General features: G+C 41.1%; 1 protein-coding gene across 2 annotated transcripts in view; it reads left to right on the top strand.

The window, feature by feature from the left end:
• The window catches only part of SYNGR3 (synaptogyrin 3), a 207,131-nt gene extending 189,505 nt beyond the window's left edge, over positions 1-17,626 (top strand). For both annotated transcript variants that reach the window (XM_069209776.1, XM_069209777.1), the window contains exon 4: positions 13,020-17,626. In XM_069209776.1, the coding sequence (XP_069065877.1) occupies positions 13,020-13,229 (210 nt within the window). In that variant the 3' untranslated portion in view covers positions 13,230-17,626. The remainder of the gene's footprint in view (positions 1-13,019) is intronic.
• Positions 17,627-19,176: the final 1,550 nt, after the last annotated feature.

Raw genomic sequence — 19,176 nt, 5'->3', positions numbered from 1 at the left:
GAACTTGACACTCTGATTCCCAAGAAAGTCGTGGAAACCGATCTCACCCTGTCCTTGGTTTACTCATGCATGCCCAGGCGAAACACGAGAGATACGAGATACGTTTTCAATACTTTTATTGGAACAATTGTAGTCTTGCATAGAGAGAACGAGCTGTGACAATTAGGCAGAGGAAACAAAGCAAATTAACTGGCATTACGGACATGGTAAAGCGGATGAATAAACCAACCGTGATAAATGATTTCTAAATGATCGAACACAACCCTAAGACTATACCAAGAGCATAGGGGTGTACCTTTTGCCTTCACCCGATCTAAAGAGTTAGCCAGAGCCCCATACCTGGAAACTGGAATTGGCTATTTGGGTGCATCCTTCTGCCTCTTCTTGCATAGTCGCATTTAATTACACAAGGTACTATTTTGCAACTGTAACCCTCTTTATTTGAAAAAGAAACAATGACAGGAGTTTATCAAAGGCAAGGAAGCCTTCATTGTAGTCCACTTTTTATTCCTTGTTTTGATGTGATGTGCTTTTGCTGCATTCTTTAGTGCATTAAACTCAGAACTTTAGCTTAGCCAATGCTTGTTATCTTTTTTTATCACTGAACGGTAGGCATCTATGAGAGCAACGTGTTCAGACCCCCAGCAATGCAAGTGATAAATTATAATAAACAGAAGACAAACGATGTTCCACTTTAGAAATTGGATCATTGCCTGTTAGAATTCCCTCTGCTTATTCATGTGATGTTGCAAGTATTTGGAAGACAGTCAAAATATTTCCTATTTGCACCTGTTCTCTAGCTGTGTCGTCATTCTATCCACAGTGAGATGTTTCTACATTGAATTAGAATTTTATTTTAGGAAGGTCCCAAATAAAGACACCATCTGGCATCTTAATGTTTGGAAGGAGAGTACAGAAATAGGTGTCTCTCTGGGACTTCTTTCAACATAGTGCTCTCTGAAGGTGCATTTGTCAATGTTTTTTTCTAGGAGATGCTAGCACCTGGTGTTGTCAGAGCTGTGAATAGCAGACACCTAGAGGCCTGGTGCACAAAGCCAGCCCGTCAAGAGAAGTTTTGTGTGCTCGACACACAAAATAATTGTGCACTGTGACTCACAAAATATTTTACCTGGTATACTTTTTAAATCTGATCCAAATTGTGCTCATTACCATGGACGTCGATTAGTGGTTTCCAAGCATAGAATCTGCTATCCCTGGCTTGCCCTTTTGCTTCCCCTATCCTCAAGGGTTATGAAACCAGTGGCAGGAAGAGGAGTTAAATAAAAAAGGGCCTTAAGAATCCTGTTAATTTACAGTAGTTTCAACTCCCCGCTATGCCCAAAACACCTCAGCAATAAATACTTAGGGCCTGATTGAGATCTTGGTGGATAAGTTACTCCATCACGGTGATGAATATCCTATCCGCTGAAATATAAATCCCAAAGGATATAATGTGATTTATATTTTGGCAGACGGATGTCCGTCACTGTTGTGATGGAGTAACTCATCCGCCAAGATCTAAATCAGGCCCTTAGTTGTTGAGGGGCTAAGAGTTGACAAAAGACCAACCCAATGATGTCATCAGTGGTCAGTGTGTGCATGACGTCACTACTGCTACCCCTGCCATTTCTGCTCTGACCTGTAGCAAAAGTTACTCCAAATCATAACCAAATAAAACCTTACAGACAATTGATATTTATTAGTGGCACATCTTTGTGACTCAAGGGTTTCTTGCAAAAGATCTTGGGGAAAAAAACAATGGGCTATATGGGAAACCTGTATGCTTGTGATTTCATTACACCAGGGGTCTCCAACCTTTTCTGTAGTGAGAGCTATTGAAGGCTAAGCGACTCATGCATTGTTACCAGGTACTCCCATGCCGAGCTTCATTAACTTCAAGCCTAATGTCCATAAAGCAAGTTACTATTGTTTGAACAAAGTACTTTGACTAGGGCCAATATGACAGGACTGCCATGTGTGTCAGTGAGAGCGTGGTATATGAGAATGTATGAACATGTGTGCGTTTGAATGGGATGTATGTGTATTGGTAAATGTCAGCATGTGTTGTGGTACAGGACATACTTTTCGCCAAAAGGGGCACTGTTATATGTACAACACAAACATGCACCCACTTTTTTTAATAGGAGAAATTTAAAGTACAGAAGAATGTTCTTCAGAATGTTCATAATATGGAACATTTTACGCCACTTTAAATTTCTCCCACTTATAATAATGGATGAATTTTTCAGTTATAAATTTCCACTGCGTCTACTAGCCACTGGGAGCAAGATGCTTATGTGTGTAAAGGCGACACTTTGAAATGGAAAGAAATTAAACTGAAGTGTTAACTTTGTTTAATGGATTCCATAAACCTTTTCATGTAAATGTTCTCCTATTTCAAAGTGTCACATTTACAAACAGCGGGCATCTGGTACCCAGTAGCCTGTAGATACAGCGCCATATTTGTTACAGAAAAATACAGGTGTTTGTTCAAATTGGAGGAATTTAAAGTAAAGAAACATGCTTCATAAAAGGTTAAGATGTAATTGGCATAAGTGAAAGTGGATAAAAACATGAGGACTTAATGTTTCATAGAAATATTGTTCTTCACTTTATATTTACCCCTTGCAAAAAAGGTGATTGTATGTTTAGTTGTAAATATAGCATAATGTTTACTGGCCACTGGGATCAAGAGGCCTGCTGCTTGTAAATGCATCGCTTTGAAATGGGATAAAATTAAAATGAAGAGTTAACTTAATCATTAAGGTACCTTTCATTTTAATTTTCTCTCATTTAAAAGCATTCAGAAACATGATTCTGTTCTTACACTCTGATATTGAGTTGATAAGGACTTTTATTTAAGAGTTAAATACCTCACTGCTTCAGTTCTTCCCCTCTGTGCCCTAGCCTGAGTCATAAATCTGACTGATCACTGGTCATTATCAGGCCTTGCTATCTGAAGTCCGATGATAATAATGTCAAATAAATACCTCCTTCCCTTAACTTTAAAACTAAAATGTGACCCTGTGCTTATCTAAAAATGAACTCAAGCCTGCAAGATCCTCTGAAGGTGTCTGGGAGGTATTGGAGACACCTGCATTACACTAACCAATACGTATTGTTATTTTCAGAGAATTTGGAAGATGTATTCTTTTCTTCTAAATGTATGTATGTTTCTTCTCAGACCTTTAGTAGCCAAAGATGATTAGTTGAGTATTTGCTACCAAAGATTGTAGGAGTGTTTGGAACTACAAATCCTGTTAGGTTCCAGTGCTGTACTACACAAAGGTGGGCGTTCATCCCACTCCTTTCACTGCCTGATCTCTTCTGTGCCACCAACATGTTGGTATCATACTACAGGCAGCAAAGAAACACTCTGCAGACTACTCCCAAGAGACTAATGTCAAGAGTTAAAAGTTTTTGACATTACTAGCTAGACTGTGACAAAGGAGCATCATGTCCTGACTACGGGAACCTGCTCCTGTGATAGCAATGATCAATGAAAAAACTGCTGAGGTCTTTCAACCAGATGAACTGGAAGACTTGCTGGATTCCTCTGAGGCATCACTGATGGAGCTATTAACACCTGGGTCAGATCAGGATCTGGAAGGGACATTGCACTGATGCCAGTCTTAAGGCACAACTGGCTGCAAATCCAAAGAACAGACTGACCCATAGATACTGGGGAACCTGACTGTTAGATTTCACTTATATAATTTAGAAGTTTACTCCAGCTATTGCAATGGCTGTACACCTACACTGCAGCAAACCACTGATTATTGTCTTATTGAGTATGAATGACATGGCACTTTTTATTAAAAGGATACAAAGCAGCTGTGACCACTGTTCAGGAGGCACGCCTCTCCGTCACCAAATCAGAAAAGCATAAGCGGGAGTGGGTAAGCCGGGTGGTCAGCAGGTGTTGTTTGGTTGCTGCCTCCGAAATACCTGAATTAGCCACCACCTGCAAAAGAAAGTCTGGCACCGTAATCCTCCTTAGGAAGTCTCTCCCTCATACAACAGGCAATGCTTGGTCAATCTAGATGGCAGGTATTTATTTTATTAAGCCAAGGAACACCATAGGAACATTCATTCTGTGGTCAGGTTCTAATCCAGATTCTGGTGTAGTGTGGTTAGTTTTACGTATTCATTGCGCTTTAGCTTCAGGCTTTAGGCCTTTGTGCATTTTGCCCTGAATATATTTTATTCATTTGCTGATAGCTTAGAGCCTCTGTGCACTTTGCTCTACATGCTTTTTATTAGGCTTTGTACTGTTATTTTTCAAATAGCCAGTTCTACGGTGTTGTTTTTTATTCATATCACACTGTTTTGCCTACTTCAGCACTGGAGTTCTCCATAACATGTTTACTCTGTGCTTCAGTCAAGGATACAGTCTGGTACATTGCCGATAGACGTGGTAAGAGTTTAGACTTGGCATTCCTGCGTAGGGACATTTTGTGATCACGCTGACATGTTAGTTATAAAATCACTTCCTTGTCCCAGTACACGCAAGAGGGAGATTCCGACCAGGGAACCACAACTTGACGCTGACTGCCTCGTTGCAGATGCTGAACCAAGATCACAGGTCTTTGCTCAGGTATGAGGGCTGATGTATCCACAGTGATTCTAATAGGCAAGCTAGAAGCTTAACATGCTGTGCTCTAGATAAAACAAGCAGAGGGAGAGTAGAAACTGTTTGACAATATGATAGCTTTGTTTTTATGTTTTACTCTCCTGGTAACTATTACAATCCTACTGTGTTGTATCGTTCTGGTTATTGCGGCTCACGCCTTAATATCTAAAATACAGTTGTTTTATTAAAACATTATATAAAACTTATACTGTCTTTGTCATTTGTATATGAGATCATATTGGAAATAAGAGAGTTGGTTTGGATCTGAGTAACCACGACTTCCCTGAGAAGTTCCAAAGATGTCATGCACTCGGCTGCCAAATCATTCCTTCCACATGGGAGAAATGAGGCACTGCTAGTTAGCCGGAGCAAAAACCGGATTTAGGGTGACAGAGTTCTTTACACGTGGGTCAGACTCAGTCCCCCACACCGTTATAGATCCTGCAACCTAGAAATCCAGTAGTCTCATTTAGAATAATGAGAGCCCACGCGACCCTGGTTGATTGGGATTCCTTTCTTGCCTGTCCACACTTTTATGATTTGACAAGACTTTGTTGTTGTAGCAGGATACTGGCACTGGCTACTGACCTGGCTTTGAACAAATTAGGAATGGTAGACAAGTGTAATAATTCTAATATAGTTGTGCTGTCTGACTTAATGTCCAGTCATGGTCTAGTAACACATTCTGAAGAAGAATTCAAAGATCTTTCCGCTGCACATAGCACAACATCGTTCATTGGCCATTTTCTAGTGCAAGGCACTATTTTATATTTTATTTCGACCATGATATACCTGCAGAAGACATTCTAGAGCATCTCCCTTTATTATTGGACATTGACATGGACACTATTCCCCTTCTCATGCATACTGGAGGGCGCAGTCATCCAGGAATAGGCTCCCTGAGTGCAAAGAACCCTAGAATCTGATGTGAGGGCATTTAAAGAGAATACAAATTCTCTTTCTTTAGTCCTGGTGATCTGGATGGCAGGTAAGATGCCTTGGTGAGGGCCTTTGATTTAAATTAGTAACTTTTTCAGCATGCTTTTTACCTTGGCTACAGAGAAAGCACAGATAAAGATGTAATGTGCACTATAAAAGAGGTCTTGTGTTTACGCTTTAACATGGGAAGCGCAACTGGCTATATCGGCTCTCTGAGCCAGTTCTGGACATCTACTGATACATCTGATGGACATCTCTGAGGCCTTTGTTTCCTTCTGTAAAGCAGTGTATGACTCGAATCAGGTGGACACGATGTCAGAGGAAAATGACGCTTTGCTGCTAACCTGCTTTGTTGGAATGCTGAATGACAGGCTTCATAGAGGGTGTGATCATTGGTCACAGCCAAAACTGAGATGCCTATTGTAGATTCTCTAGTGAAGATTCTTGGTGAATTCTGTAATATTTTCATGACTCAACTGGTCCCTGTGTTAAATAATGGTCTGAAAGATGCTGAGGAGTCTGGCTACTTGGGCATTATTTCTAATAAGGGCATTATAATCCTCCTTCCGAAGTGAGGTAAACATCCACTGAAAGGCGGGAGCTATACATCTGCTCATTTATCAGTGTACACTTGAAGATCCTAGCTAGGATCTTGGCATCTAGAACAAAGGAATCAGTAGTTCACTCATTACAAGTGGGATTAGAACATGGCTCTCCTTTGGGAGTCATCTGAGAACTCTGGTTCATCTACAGTGGAGATTTAAGGGCCTACAGGAATGTGTCCTGACCATCTGTCCTAATGCTGAAAAGGTTGTTGCCTCAGTTCAGTGAGGATCCATGATCCGAATGATGGCTAGATTTTGCTTGGGACCAGATTTCATATTCAAATTTAACTGTCTGTATTCTTGTCTGGCTGTGCACGTGCAAATGTTTTCTGTCCTGCCCTATGTTTACAAGAAGAGGTGAGGCAGGGCTGTCCTCTGTTCCCACTTCTCTTTCTGCTTACACTGGACCCCCTGCCCATGAAAGTCTGCAATTTTACACGCATGCAAGGCATCTTTATAGACCTGCCTGACCTGTTAAGTCCGTCTGTGATGCTGATGATATACTAAGACTGTCTCTGCCCAGATAAATCCTTGCCAGCTTTAATGCTTTTTATAGAGACCTTCATCCAATTATCTGGTTAAAAAGATAACTGGGAAACGTTTGAGGATACATCCATGCCTTACAGTACCAAGAAAACCTGCTCTGCCAGATTCATGTCATGTGGGTTCCAAAAGGCCTGAAGTATTTGGGAGTTCTCATCAACAGGGGACTCTGTAAAATGGTCAAGAACAATTTAGTTATTTAATGACTAAGGGCCAGATGTAGCAAGCAGTTTTGCCCATTTTGTGTCTATGGGAAAATGTGTTCGTACATATGGCCCTAAGACCTGTAAGGATTTTGCGAGGTGGACACAGCTACATGTGTCAGATTGGGTTGGTCAGGATGGTGGCAGTCTCTAGATGTAACATCTGCAGATTCATCCACCAATACTAACCTGAATGGACTCTGTTGTCAAATTGTTTCTATGGGGAGGATTGAAACCAAGACTAATAAGCTACAGGCATGTACAGAACCTTGAGGGCTCTTCTCTGAGATCCAGTTTCTTGGCTCATCAGTTGTCGTACCTGACTTCCCTGAAGCCTGAGATGAAGCACACTCTCTATGTGTTGACATAGTCTACTTTAGTTCCAGTGAGGACTGACTGCTGTACAAATGTAAACCTCCAATGACCATGACCAACAATCCTACTGGGAGTCAGTTTGTAAACAGCTTAAAGTAGATCCATGGCTGCATACTTCTGCCTGTTTACTTATCAGCCATTGCCAAGGTTTCTTGTTTACACCATTGGAGCAAACACACAGTCCCAAAACTGGAAAATGGATGACAAAGATGGCGAGGGTTGCCCTATTGGAACACATAACATGCCAAGTGAATGATAAATTGACAACTTTTGACCAAATCTGCAAACCTTTGCTGCATATCAAATAGCATTCTCTTGGCTATTACATATGCTTATGCCGGAACGCTGTCCCAGCACTGACTTTTAACTTCATAGGTTTCTTTATTCAGTGGTGACTCTGTCACAATTAACTCACTAACCTCAAAGCTTATTGGAGAACCAAGGCTCATAGGTCTGAATGTGAATATTGTTTTTGATTAGTAGTCAGGCAATCACATGGGCATCATTAAGCTGTGAGCCTCCTTTTGGGATGGGCTTGGTCACCATGTTTTACTCCTACTATGAATATGACATATTCTTTGCAATATCGTCTTTCTGTGCCATACAGGTTGTCTGGTATGTAAGTGTCTTCATGCACCTCTGCACACTACCAAGTGACCTGCTCTATGGTTCCTATGGTCTGTTTTTATTTCACATGAGGTTTTTCCACTATTGTACAAGCCCCTGGTGCTGATGAATCTCCGACATGTCCCAATGTTTGGTTGAAAAATGAAGAGAAATAAAAATATAAGACAGTATGCAGTATCTGTTGTCAAACCTCTAGTCTGTATTATTGATTACTAACGTACCTCTGGAGTTAAAACTGGTACTATTAATTCAAAGTTGGTTAACAAAAGGTTTCATTAGACATCTGAATTTTAGAAAGTGCTTATAGGTAACTTAGATGCTAATGGATAACACTCTCTGGGTGCTTTGCAAATGATATAGAGAAAGTAATCTCTATATTATTGTGTCGTATTCAAATATGCCTCACAAATGTGCAATAATTTTGAAACATGCTACCACCATAAATGAGTTTAGTCATCAGTGCATTAGGCGGAACCAAACTTGGGAGAGGGTGAGTTGGGGAACTAAGGTATGAGATTATTCACAAATATCATCTCATCCATGCTGGTCTCCCTCAGCTTCCTGCTAGCCTCGAAGGACAAACTGAAGGACAGCCTGCTTTGGTGACTCAGTACTGCAGACCTGTGTACAAGCAGATCCCTCTGATCCTCATGGAACTCCCTCTCACGCAAGAGGTCAGGGTGTGTGGGTTCTAATATGGACCCTGATGCATAGCGTGATGGTGAAAGTACAGAGAGGCAGAAAAGTTACATTCCACCAGAAGTGGTGAGGGCACTGAATGTTCTTTCGGTAGGACCTCGACTTCATCACTAGAGAATGCATATGTTTATGCTCTAATGGCATCATCTGCTCCTGCAAAAAAACAGTACATCTTTAGAGAAAAGCAAGCTGAGGCATAGGCATATTTGTGTCTAGTGGAAGCATCGCTCTGAACCATTCATGTCCAAGAATCTGCCAAAATATACGGGGCACTCAAAAATATGCCCAGTCTGGCGATCATCCTGATCAGTCAATGATAGTAAAGATGCGTATTTGAAGACAATGATACCTCGCTCCAAGATCAAATCCACAAATGTGTCCTATCCATTTTTAAAACAGCATATCCACTCAAACCACTTGTTTGTACACCTCACTTTTATACATATAAGAAATAAAAAATGCAGACAAGACCAGGCATGGGAACTGAAACGGGTATCCTCTCAGCCGTTCTAGACCTTTGAAGGATTCTGGACAGTGGTGGTTCAAGAGTAGCCGAGTAACCAAGCAAGCCTCAACTTCATCACCAGATTTGCATTCAGAAGGAATTTTGTGACCAAACTCACTGGCAGGTTCAAGGGCATAAGGACCATTATTAGGAATAAAAAATGTTCGTCAACAATACAGTGACTCTTCTGCAGTATTATATGCCATCTGCTGTAATTATCCATTGATGCTGGTTGCAATAGGGTTGCTAGAAGGGCTGTTGGAAGAGTCCTGTTACCTTATGGGGTACTCTAGTAAGGGCTCATCTGTTTGGATAATTCCTGGTGTGTTTAGTAGTCACCTCTTCATTTTAATTTCTGACCCAACTCAATGCCAGGTACCAGAGCTTTACATGATAGGTTGGTACTGTGCCTTAGTTTGTTATAGTCTAAAAATCAACTGATTGTTGAAGTATGTTATCATTCCTGTGCTGTTAATCTTTAAAAAAAAAACTCAAAAATGTTCATGACAGCCCTGGGTGTTCCACCCTTCTAGTGATCCCAGTCTGGCTGTGTCAGGTCTGGCTCCTACACATACACCACCCAGATGTCATTAGACTCCTTCTTCGGACAATTCCAGATTATTTAGCTCTTCCTTAAGTGCCTCAGTTTGAGTCTAGGCCTCTCCATGGACAGCACTGTTGTGATGCACTTCATGGGGTGTCAGTAAAATGGAAAGTGACAGAGGTGTTCCCTTAGCCCTGACTAAAACGCCCTACCCCGAACATTCTGTGTGTATGTCTAATGTCCTTTTCTAGACATTTATCCAAGCCGTACTTCTTTGTTGATGAACATAAGGAGACATAAGGCAAATTTGATTGCACTTGGCACCAACAGAAACAAGCCAGAAGAATCAAACAAGGTCATTCAATGCCATCTCATTGATCTCTCGCCTTCTCCCCCTTAGTCAGCCTTCCTTCAACTAGGTGACTTCAGAACTAATTCTCTCCTGTTTAACTGACCAGGGTTGTGAGCTCAGATTCCCCCCAAGGAAGACAAGCTTTCTTTTTTGTCGTCACCCCTGCACGACTTATTATTTAGCATTCATCTCTTTTTTTTCCTCCAAAGAAGACAACATTTTTCATCATGCCAAGATTGTTGTATGGCATAGACAAAATTTGTCTCAAATATGTTTTTGGATGCCATCTTATTGAATAAACATGTTTTCCGGCCATCTTCCTGTTCTCCCAGTCTTCCTCACGTGAAAAAGGTGTTGTCCAACATCACTATGAGGAAACTCCGCCCTAGAACAGTATGATTCCCCAGTAGTAAATACTTGGCTTTACCACAGTGTAATAGTAATCCACACTTAAATGTCAAACGGCTTTACTATATGCTTTTCACAATAAATAAGTTGAGCCTACTGTTTTTGCCATAACTTTTCATAACAAAACAGGGCAGACACATCAGGCATATGCCATCTGGCATAACGCTTCCCAAACAACCTATTACAGGCCTACAAACTTAATCATAGGGCTGTCACCCTATCCAACACAGGCCCACTAGACTGAGGATAAACTTTTCCACACAACAACTATTGGGTATAGAATCATAGAATTGCACAAATGTACTACATTACAGGTGGCCAAACAATATACGCCAATTACCATAGTGCAACTATTCTACGTATAGGGTTGGTCAGATTGGTAATCAGACTAGCGCCAAACCTCTTTCTCAATACTGTAATTTGTGAGATTCAGTACCATGAACCAAACACTTGTGCACAGGTTTTCACACAGTCTGCTCCCTCTGTCATAACCTTTTCCTAGTAAACAGATCATACCCTTGGCATCTGACATATTGCCCCCATAGCAAGTTCAATGACTATTTAGACCATATCATTTGCAACAAGACTGCTCTCGTTTCTAACTAACATTCCCACAATTTCTAAGCTCTGAATAACATCTTGCTTCTTATATTTGGCTTTCTCTAGGTCATCTCGCATCTTGTAATGCACTTCATCTTTAGCATAGGCAACCCCCTCTGCCCATCCCTCTTAAAATTATTCACTTCTGTTTTAAATTCACTTGCTTTGTGCTAATTCACTAACTTTGTACACAATTCTGAGGACTTCCCGGAGTCATGGCCATCTGAGAAGATTTCAGTTTACATTATAAGAAGAAAATCAGTTTATTAATTATCAAGGAGGCAGACGCAATGGGTTAAACTATAAAGCGCTACAAGCCAGATCACACATTTGGCTTGAAAGCCTCATTTTTAATTTACTTTTGGAGTACATAGGATTGTGAATATCTTGCAGGTGGGAAAGGACATATTTTTAAATGACTTTGGAGTACATAGGATCATCAGTAGCTGCAAGGGTAAGATCATTCCATACATTTACAGCCAGATATAAGAGCAGAAGGCCATCCTCAGTTTTCCTGATGCTGAATGCTGCATATGGCACGGGGTAATATGGACATAACGTGTCTTGGAAAAAAAAAGCTGGCTGAGGCAATTAATGGCAGAAAACACCGTGCAAAGTACGTTAGACTTTGTACCAAAACAAAGTTTTCTAAATTTAGCTATTGTGCTAGATCAAGGTTTCTAATGCAACCTTTCTTACAGTATTTAGTGTCTCTGCAGTGTCACAATGGTAAACAACTAACTTTTTGTGTTTTTAGGTACTAGAAACCTATAGAGTCAGTTGGAAGAGATGCTCGGATTTCTAACAAGTCAGCAGGGCTAGGTCTATGCCCCTGGTCGGAGAGCCAAGCACTGCATGTGACTATTAGAATTCCCCTCAGACAGAATCTTGGTGATGTCTGAGCTCTTCATGTGGATGTTGAATGTGTCCGAGACCATCTATCCTCACCTCTGAGACTGAAAAGGAGTTACCTTAGCTGGAGTCAGAGGGAGATCTAGGGACCAGACCGGTTCATGTATCTTCTTCACATTTCATTCAAGAACATCCACATGACTGGATGACAGCACAGAAGGGGCGAAAATACTAATAAAAAAGTAGGGATAGAGTCAAACCTCTTGGCTTTCTACAAGAAATTCCTAGGGGTCTGGATACACACAAAAGGAGAAAACACTCTGGACCCCGTCCAAGAGAAAAGAAACATATTCATTGTAAGATGATTTCTATTATTCTGCATTGTTCACCTGTGGTTCACAGAATGGCATGAGTGATGGAGAGAATGCGTCTGGTAGATCCTGTCGGACTAAGGAACTGTCTCTCAGACTTTGGTCAGAGCAGAGCCCCTTCTTCATGTGGCTCAAGAACAGCTCGGGCATCATTCATTGATTGCATTGAATGTATTACCACCTTTTCCCACACTTAGCTCAGTACGTTCCAGTTCACACAGCGTAATTTACGTGCAGAATGCAAATGCTGCCTAATTGTTTTCAGTATATATTTTTATCCTGTGTAATTAACACATTAATGTTTTTGTGATGCATTCATTTGAAATCTGCCTTTTGTTTTAGCTGCTTCCGTTTCCGAATCCTTTCATTTAGAGACAACAAGAAAGTTTCTGTGGTTACTTGTTGCACTTTTTTGATAATGTGCCAGTAAATGGTACAACATTTGCCCACTTTACAAATTTGTAACTTAGGAATCCAAGTTCACCCTTCGGAATAACTTGTTCTTGCATGACCACTCAGATCCGTGGATCTTGGTTCAATGTACTTTATACGGGCATACTCTAAAATATATAGGTTCTTCTGCAGCTAAAATAAGGCGATATGTAAATTAAGCGATGTGATCTGTATTGTTTTCAATGGTGTGGTCTTGTGATTGGGTAGGCACTGGAGTGATTCTGCTACAGGGCATGTTTAATTACAATAGGTAGAATGCTGGGTATAGATGTCCTCATTAGAGTTTCTCTTTTTTTTTCATTTCCTTCAGGTTGGTCTCACGATCAAGGCGCTACAGAGATACCGTCTGGGCACCGATATGAGTCTCTTTGCTACAGATAATTTTGACACCAGTGGCACCTCAGGTTACCCCGGATACCCAACTGGCAGTGGTGTGGAGACCACCGAAACATACCAGAGCCCACCTTTTACTGAAACACTGGACACAAGCCCTAAAGGCTACCAGTTGCCCGCCTACTAAGAGACAGAGGTCCACGAAGGTCGTGGACACAAGAGATGGAGTGTATTTATGATGCAGTGAAGTTTACTGGATGGTTACAAGTGTATTAAGTGCTATTCCCTTCATGTGGCAAATGGGTTCTGAGTTCCTTGCAGTTAGTTAGTTTAACAGTGAAATCTGTTCAGTGGTGTTGGTTTCCTGTATGTCAACCTGTGGAGGATTATTTTTCAAACTCAGTGTTCCCTCTAGGCATTAGGGAAATGGATAATTGCCAGCAAATGAAATAAGAAGGCATTTGACCTTGAAGGATCACTCGGCTTTCTTCCAAGGGCATTGCAAGATCTGCAGATTCTCTGTACAGCATCATTGGGAAATAAAGACGTTTCCTCGGAGACCTGCCGCCTACATTCCTTACTCTCAAATTTTGGTCTTCCCTTTGGCACTCCTGTGTCCTGGGACTTCCCAAAAGATCAATCTATGTCTTCACCCTAGACACATCGTACAATCTTGGAAGACAAAATAGTTTTGCATTCTAATTTTGGAAGCTTGCTTTGATGCAGCGCTTGGTGTCACTGCTTGCCGAGGTGTGGCGCTTTAGCTTTAGATATTAGTTCATATTTTTACCCAGCTCAGTTTTGCTGGTTTCATCCATCAAAGTAGGTTTGAAGCCTTTGTCATGTGGGTTCAATGCAGACTCTGCAAGTGATGCCCTAATACTCAGCCATCTCAGCTGTAATATGCTTCAAAAAGAGGGGCCATGCCATAAAGTACATTCCTGGCATTACTATCCAGAGAACTTGACATTTGTGACACTTTTCTCTCTAATTCTAGATACGTGAGTGAGTCCCAAGCACAGAGAAACTTTCAATGTAGATATAAAAAAAACTTTTAATTTGAAAGATTATCTGCTGTGAAATATGCTGCATATTGAAAACATACTTAACTAAAGATACCACTTTGAAAGTTTCAACCTCTGGATTGGACACACTGACTCTTAATGAGGATTGTAAATTTAAACTAAAATTTTTGGAGATCACTATTTTTAAATGTTGAGACTTGGAAAAGTGTCCATACTTTGGGATCTGAACTTGTAATGTGAGGGTAGGTCAGCATCCTTAATTTGAGTAATAAAAAGTGACACTGGCCAAATTTGTGCCTATGCCTATGTCTGTCTGAATGAAGTAAGGTGTCTAGGTTGCCATTGCTGAAAGAGCCCTTGCAGTTGGCTGTATCCATTTCACATTAGGCACGAGATGTGCTGTACAGATTCTGCTGCTGACTCTGGAACCGACTTAGGTTGTAATGCCTGTTCTTCTACTTAGTAAATATTATGTGATTCTTGGGAAATCACTACAGGCTCATGTAGCTCAGTTCTGCCTCCTGCCAATGCTGAGACGATTGAGACACAGGCTGGAAAATAGTGTTAGGTGCTATTTGGGCGATGGTTTATTTGCACAGTCACCCTATTTAGACTAGAAGTCATAAACCAAAAATGTGTTTTTCCAAGTTTGTATAGTGTCCGTATACTGTACGAGTGTGTTCTCAGAACTCTTGAAAATGCGGTTTTGCAGCACAGCCGTTTTAATTCAGTGGGTCACTAAGAACAGAAGACATAAGCAAACAATTCCCCATCAGACATCCAAGGCGTAGTAAAGGATTTCATGCAATACCAATTATTTTAGCTTCTTTTAGATAAAAAAGCTCAAGTGGGTGTTTTGCAATGAGGCCTTGCAAGAAAGGCGCCAGGGGTTATGGCTCGAGAGCCAAAGTGCCCTTCCTCAGGTCTTTCTACGAATGCTGAGATTTCACAACTGGAGCTCAACAATTTTGGCCATTGAATCCACATCTCAGCTGATGCACTTGGAACCCACTTGTCTTTTCTAGACCTAGTCCATCGCTGAGTAGCCTAGTTAGTGAGTAACAACTTTACCCAGATAATTCAAATATCCACATTACCTTACATAAGGGAGGCAAAAATCTGTGCTAAGTAGACATTACTGCACTTGTGTCTTTGTTTAAAAGTGAAACCCTACTGCACGACATGCAGTCCACTGTTGTATATTAACAAAGACTACACTGCTGCCCATGGACATCCGTAAATCCTGATAGTATGGGGAGAACATACTGATTGCAAAGCGAGTAGAAAACTTCTCCAAAGAATTCCTTCGCAGGTTCTTCACAGCGTGTTTTGCCCGCTCCGAACAACCAATGGTTAATACACATCACATAAGCGCACCTTTCTAACGGCAAAACCGAAACGGGTACAGGAGAGACATCTACGGATCAAAAATTACATTTAAAATACGCATCCTCAAATGCGAAACAGGCAATGATTGATCTATGGCTGCAAGAACCAGGCACGTTTTGAAGTGGCAAATTTAAACCCAGAGCAATACTGCACTTTGAGGGAACACTGGCACTTTTCAGTAGCACAGAGACCTAAGTTAAAGTGTAACAAATTTAACTGTTTTGCTTAAATTGATTGTATCTATGGGATAATGTTTGTTGAGTACTTTGTATCCTTTTCTCTCTAATTTATTTATGTATCTATATATATATATATATAACTGTTTAAACACCCTTTTCTGTAATGATAAAGGACCAGGTGATGTGTGAATGCTAGAATCAGTTCTGATCTGTGCTGTAAAATGTTTCTGATAATACAAAGGAATGCAAGCAGAGGATTCCGACAATGTATTATTTCACTGGCTCACTGCAGAGATTTTTAAACTTTCTATATTGTATCTTCACCTGATTGGCCAATGCACAAAGTGTTCGTCACAAAGGGCGTGTCTTCAGATTTCATCACGATTGGTCACTACTATTCTGTCCTTGTCCACATACTTGCTTGTGAATGAATAGACTTTACTTACATAGTTCCTGGCAGTAGAAGCTGCCACAGCAGAGAAGGTAATGATCTGTATGACTTGTGGCAGCCATTTTTATTTTCCTTTGCTCGTTCTCTTCTCCCTCGCTAGCCCAGCTCTAAGCTGACATAAAATTGGGTGGATTCTGAGAAGCTATCACACCGACATCCCCTCATACTTCAGATTGCATCTGCCCCAAGTACACTTCCCCTGTCTACTTTCCCCACCCTCCACCATTACTGGGTCTCTTTTGAGGTTGGGGCAAGGATGTTTGCCGCCCCTGGTTAAAAAAACACCTGCAGCACAGAAGCAGCATTTGTGGCTTGCAGGATAATGTACTGCCGGCGTGCCGATAACACCGTAGATGGCATGGGCTTGCCATGGATCATGCCTTGTGCCTGCAATGGCTGTATTTTGGGCACTTTCGCTAACATCCAAGCAGAACTCCTTGCTCCTCAGAACTTCACCCATACACTACAATGCTTATTTTTTAACTCCTTAAACATTGATCAGCATCCACATATTTGCATTGTCCTGGTGGGTATGTACCCTAATGCATTATATTATGAGTGTTGTATCACATCTCAACAGTGCCTTGTTTGCCTTTAGTAACAGTGTGACACAACAAGGTGGCACATTTTACTCCATCAGTAGAGGCTGCAGAATCCATCTCTGCAGGTTTTTGCTATCCACTCACCAAAAACGGAATTCTTCCTCCATAATAATACTTGGTAAAATGTGATATTCCACCCAACTGTTTTAACGGTTCAAGGAATGTTGCCTGACTCACCACAACAAGACGTGTAAAAGCTGCAGACCCGTAAAAGACATAATCTATAACAATTTAGCAACGCATGCCCCATTTGAAGGTTCAGTGCACCGAAGAGAGCATCTTCATCAGTCACTTGCAGCTGGGTCAATCATGAGCCGTTTTGCTGATCCTGCTGAAGGGGCAACAAGTTTGACGCACTTCCTACCAGTGCAATAATGTTGGCCAGTCGCGATGTACAAGATCCAGTATACATTGCTGCGTGTCTAAAATTTATGTTCAGGAGGGCCAGATCCACACCAGATTTTCCATATAAACACAGACTATGTAGATGTGTTTCTTATAGATCCATTTATCTAAATTTGTCTGTTGTGAATATCTAGATAATGTGGCATGGAACACATGGTGAAAATTGTGCATTGACCAACTCACAATCCAATTCTAGCAAGTTGGCAGCTAAAATCATTTAAAAGTCCTCAACTGAAGAGCTCCCAATGAACCCTTAAATTGGGTGACTAAGGTAGGTCCCCCAATTTAAGGGTTCATTGGGAGCTCTTCAGTTGAGGACTTTTAAATGATTTTAGCTGCCAGCTTGCTAGAATTGGATTGTGAGTTGGTCAATGCACAATTTTCGCCATGAGCCAATGTAAAAAGATGCATCAACTAGGTTCCCCCCACCATATGTTTATCATTAGTTTTGTCCCCATTTCGCACAATGTGGAGGATACTAAGGAAAACTTTCACTGCTGTATGACAGCTATTAATAAATGGATGAACTGTAACTGGTTGAAACTGAATGGGAATAAAACCGTGATTATGTACCTGGGGGGCAAAGTGTCCCCTTGGGACAATAATTGGTAGCTTCCAGTGTGTGGGGGCTGCCCCTCACCTGTTTCAGAGGCCAAAAATTTGGGTATTGTGTTTGACGATTCATTGTCCTTCAAATGTCAGATCAATCAGTTGGTTAAGGTCTGCTTTTGGACTCTAAAAACCCTCAAAAAAATTCTCCATTTACTTGAGGAAGACCTTAGACACGCGGTGGTACTGGCGTTGATCACCTCTAGGCTTGACTACTGCAATTCTTTACTGCTTAACGCAAATAAGTCTTCGCTGGATAAATTACAGTCTATCCAGAATGCGGCGGCCCGCTTAATTTTAAATTCGCCCAATTCTGCCTCTGCCTCCAGGTGCGTGGCATCTCTTTACTGGCTTCCAATCCGGAAGAGAATAATGTTTAAGACACTTTGCCTCACGCATAAAGCACTTCAGTCATCAGGATGTGATTATCTTAAATCTATTTTCTCGTTTTATCAACCCCCGAGACTTCTGAGATCTGCTTCCAGGTTTTGGATTAAAGTCCCACGCTGCAAAAAAGTGAGATGGGGAGAACGTGCTTTTTCTGTGCAAGCATCCAGACTCTGGAATGGCTTGCCGCTCCCTCTACGACAATTACGGAATCATTTGACCTTCAGGAAGGGCCTGAAAACCTGGCTCTTCGCAAACTGACTAGTATTATTCTCAGTTTTTCTCTTCTTTGCATTAAGGTCCGCATAGCGCTTCGATGCTCCCGCCGGAATGCGCTCTACAAATACAAATACAAATTTATCCATGCACGCTGATTGGCTCATTCGCTGTGTGACGGTTATGTTGGTTGTTTTGATGGATTTTTGTAGTTCGTATGCTACGCAGATATCATTCATGCTACTGCTTGCCAATAAAGACTAAGCCAATGAATGATAGTTTAGTGTGACACATTTCAAAAAATGCATGTACCTCAGATGTGGTGAGTGGGATGCCTTGCAGATTTTGTACAAATAATATCTGTACCACCCATTTAGTGAATTATATCAAATAATATTGTTGCATGGATGCCTAGGACGCTATCACCTCAAAAATAGCCATTTGATATTAATTCGATTTAAGACAATGAAAACATTCTTGCCCATATTTATACTTTTTTAGCCCCGTATTTGCGTCATTTTTTTATGCAAAATCGGCGCAAACTTACAAAATGCAACTGTATTTTATAAGTTTGCGCCGCTTTTGCGTCAAAAAGCGGCTCAATTGTGGCGCTAAAAAAGTATAAATATGGGCCTCTGTTTCACCAATAAGTGTATTTCAGCCAGCCAAAATTCTGGTGGGTTCTTTTTAGTTCTGGGAATTTCACCACAGAGGTTTATTGTTGAACCTGTTATGGCGCTACATATTTGTGTGTGATTGGTCAGATGGGATGGAGAACACAAAATGTGCCCTATCCTGGTTGAGTAACATTTTACAGTTGAGATACTGGGTCAAAGCCTGTTTTTTTCCAGTTAGCGCAACTGACGTGTGT

Source organism: Pleurodeles waltl, chromosome 10, assembly GCF_031143425.1.
Source record: "Pleurodeles waltl isolate 20211129_DDA chromosome 10, aPleWal1.hap1.20221129, whole genome shotgun sequence".
NCBI lineage: Eukaryota > Metazoa > Chordata > Amphibia > Caudata > Salamandridae > Pleurodeles > Pleurodeles waltl.
This window is presented reverse-complemented; position numbering and strand designations above follow the sequence as displayed.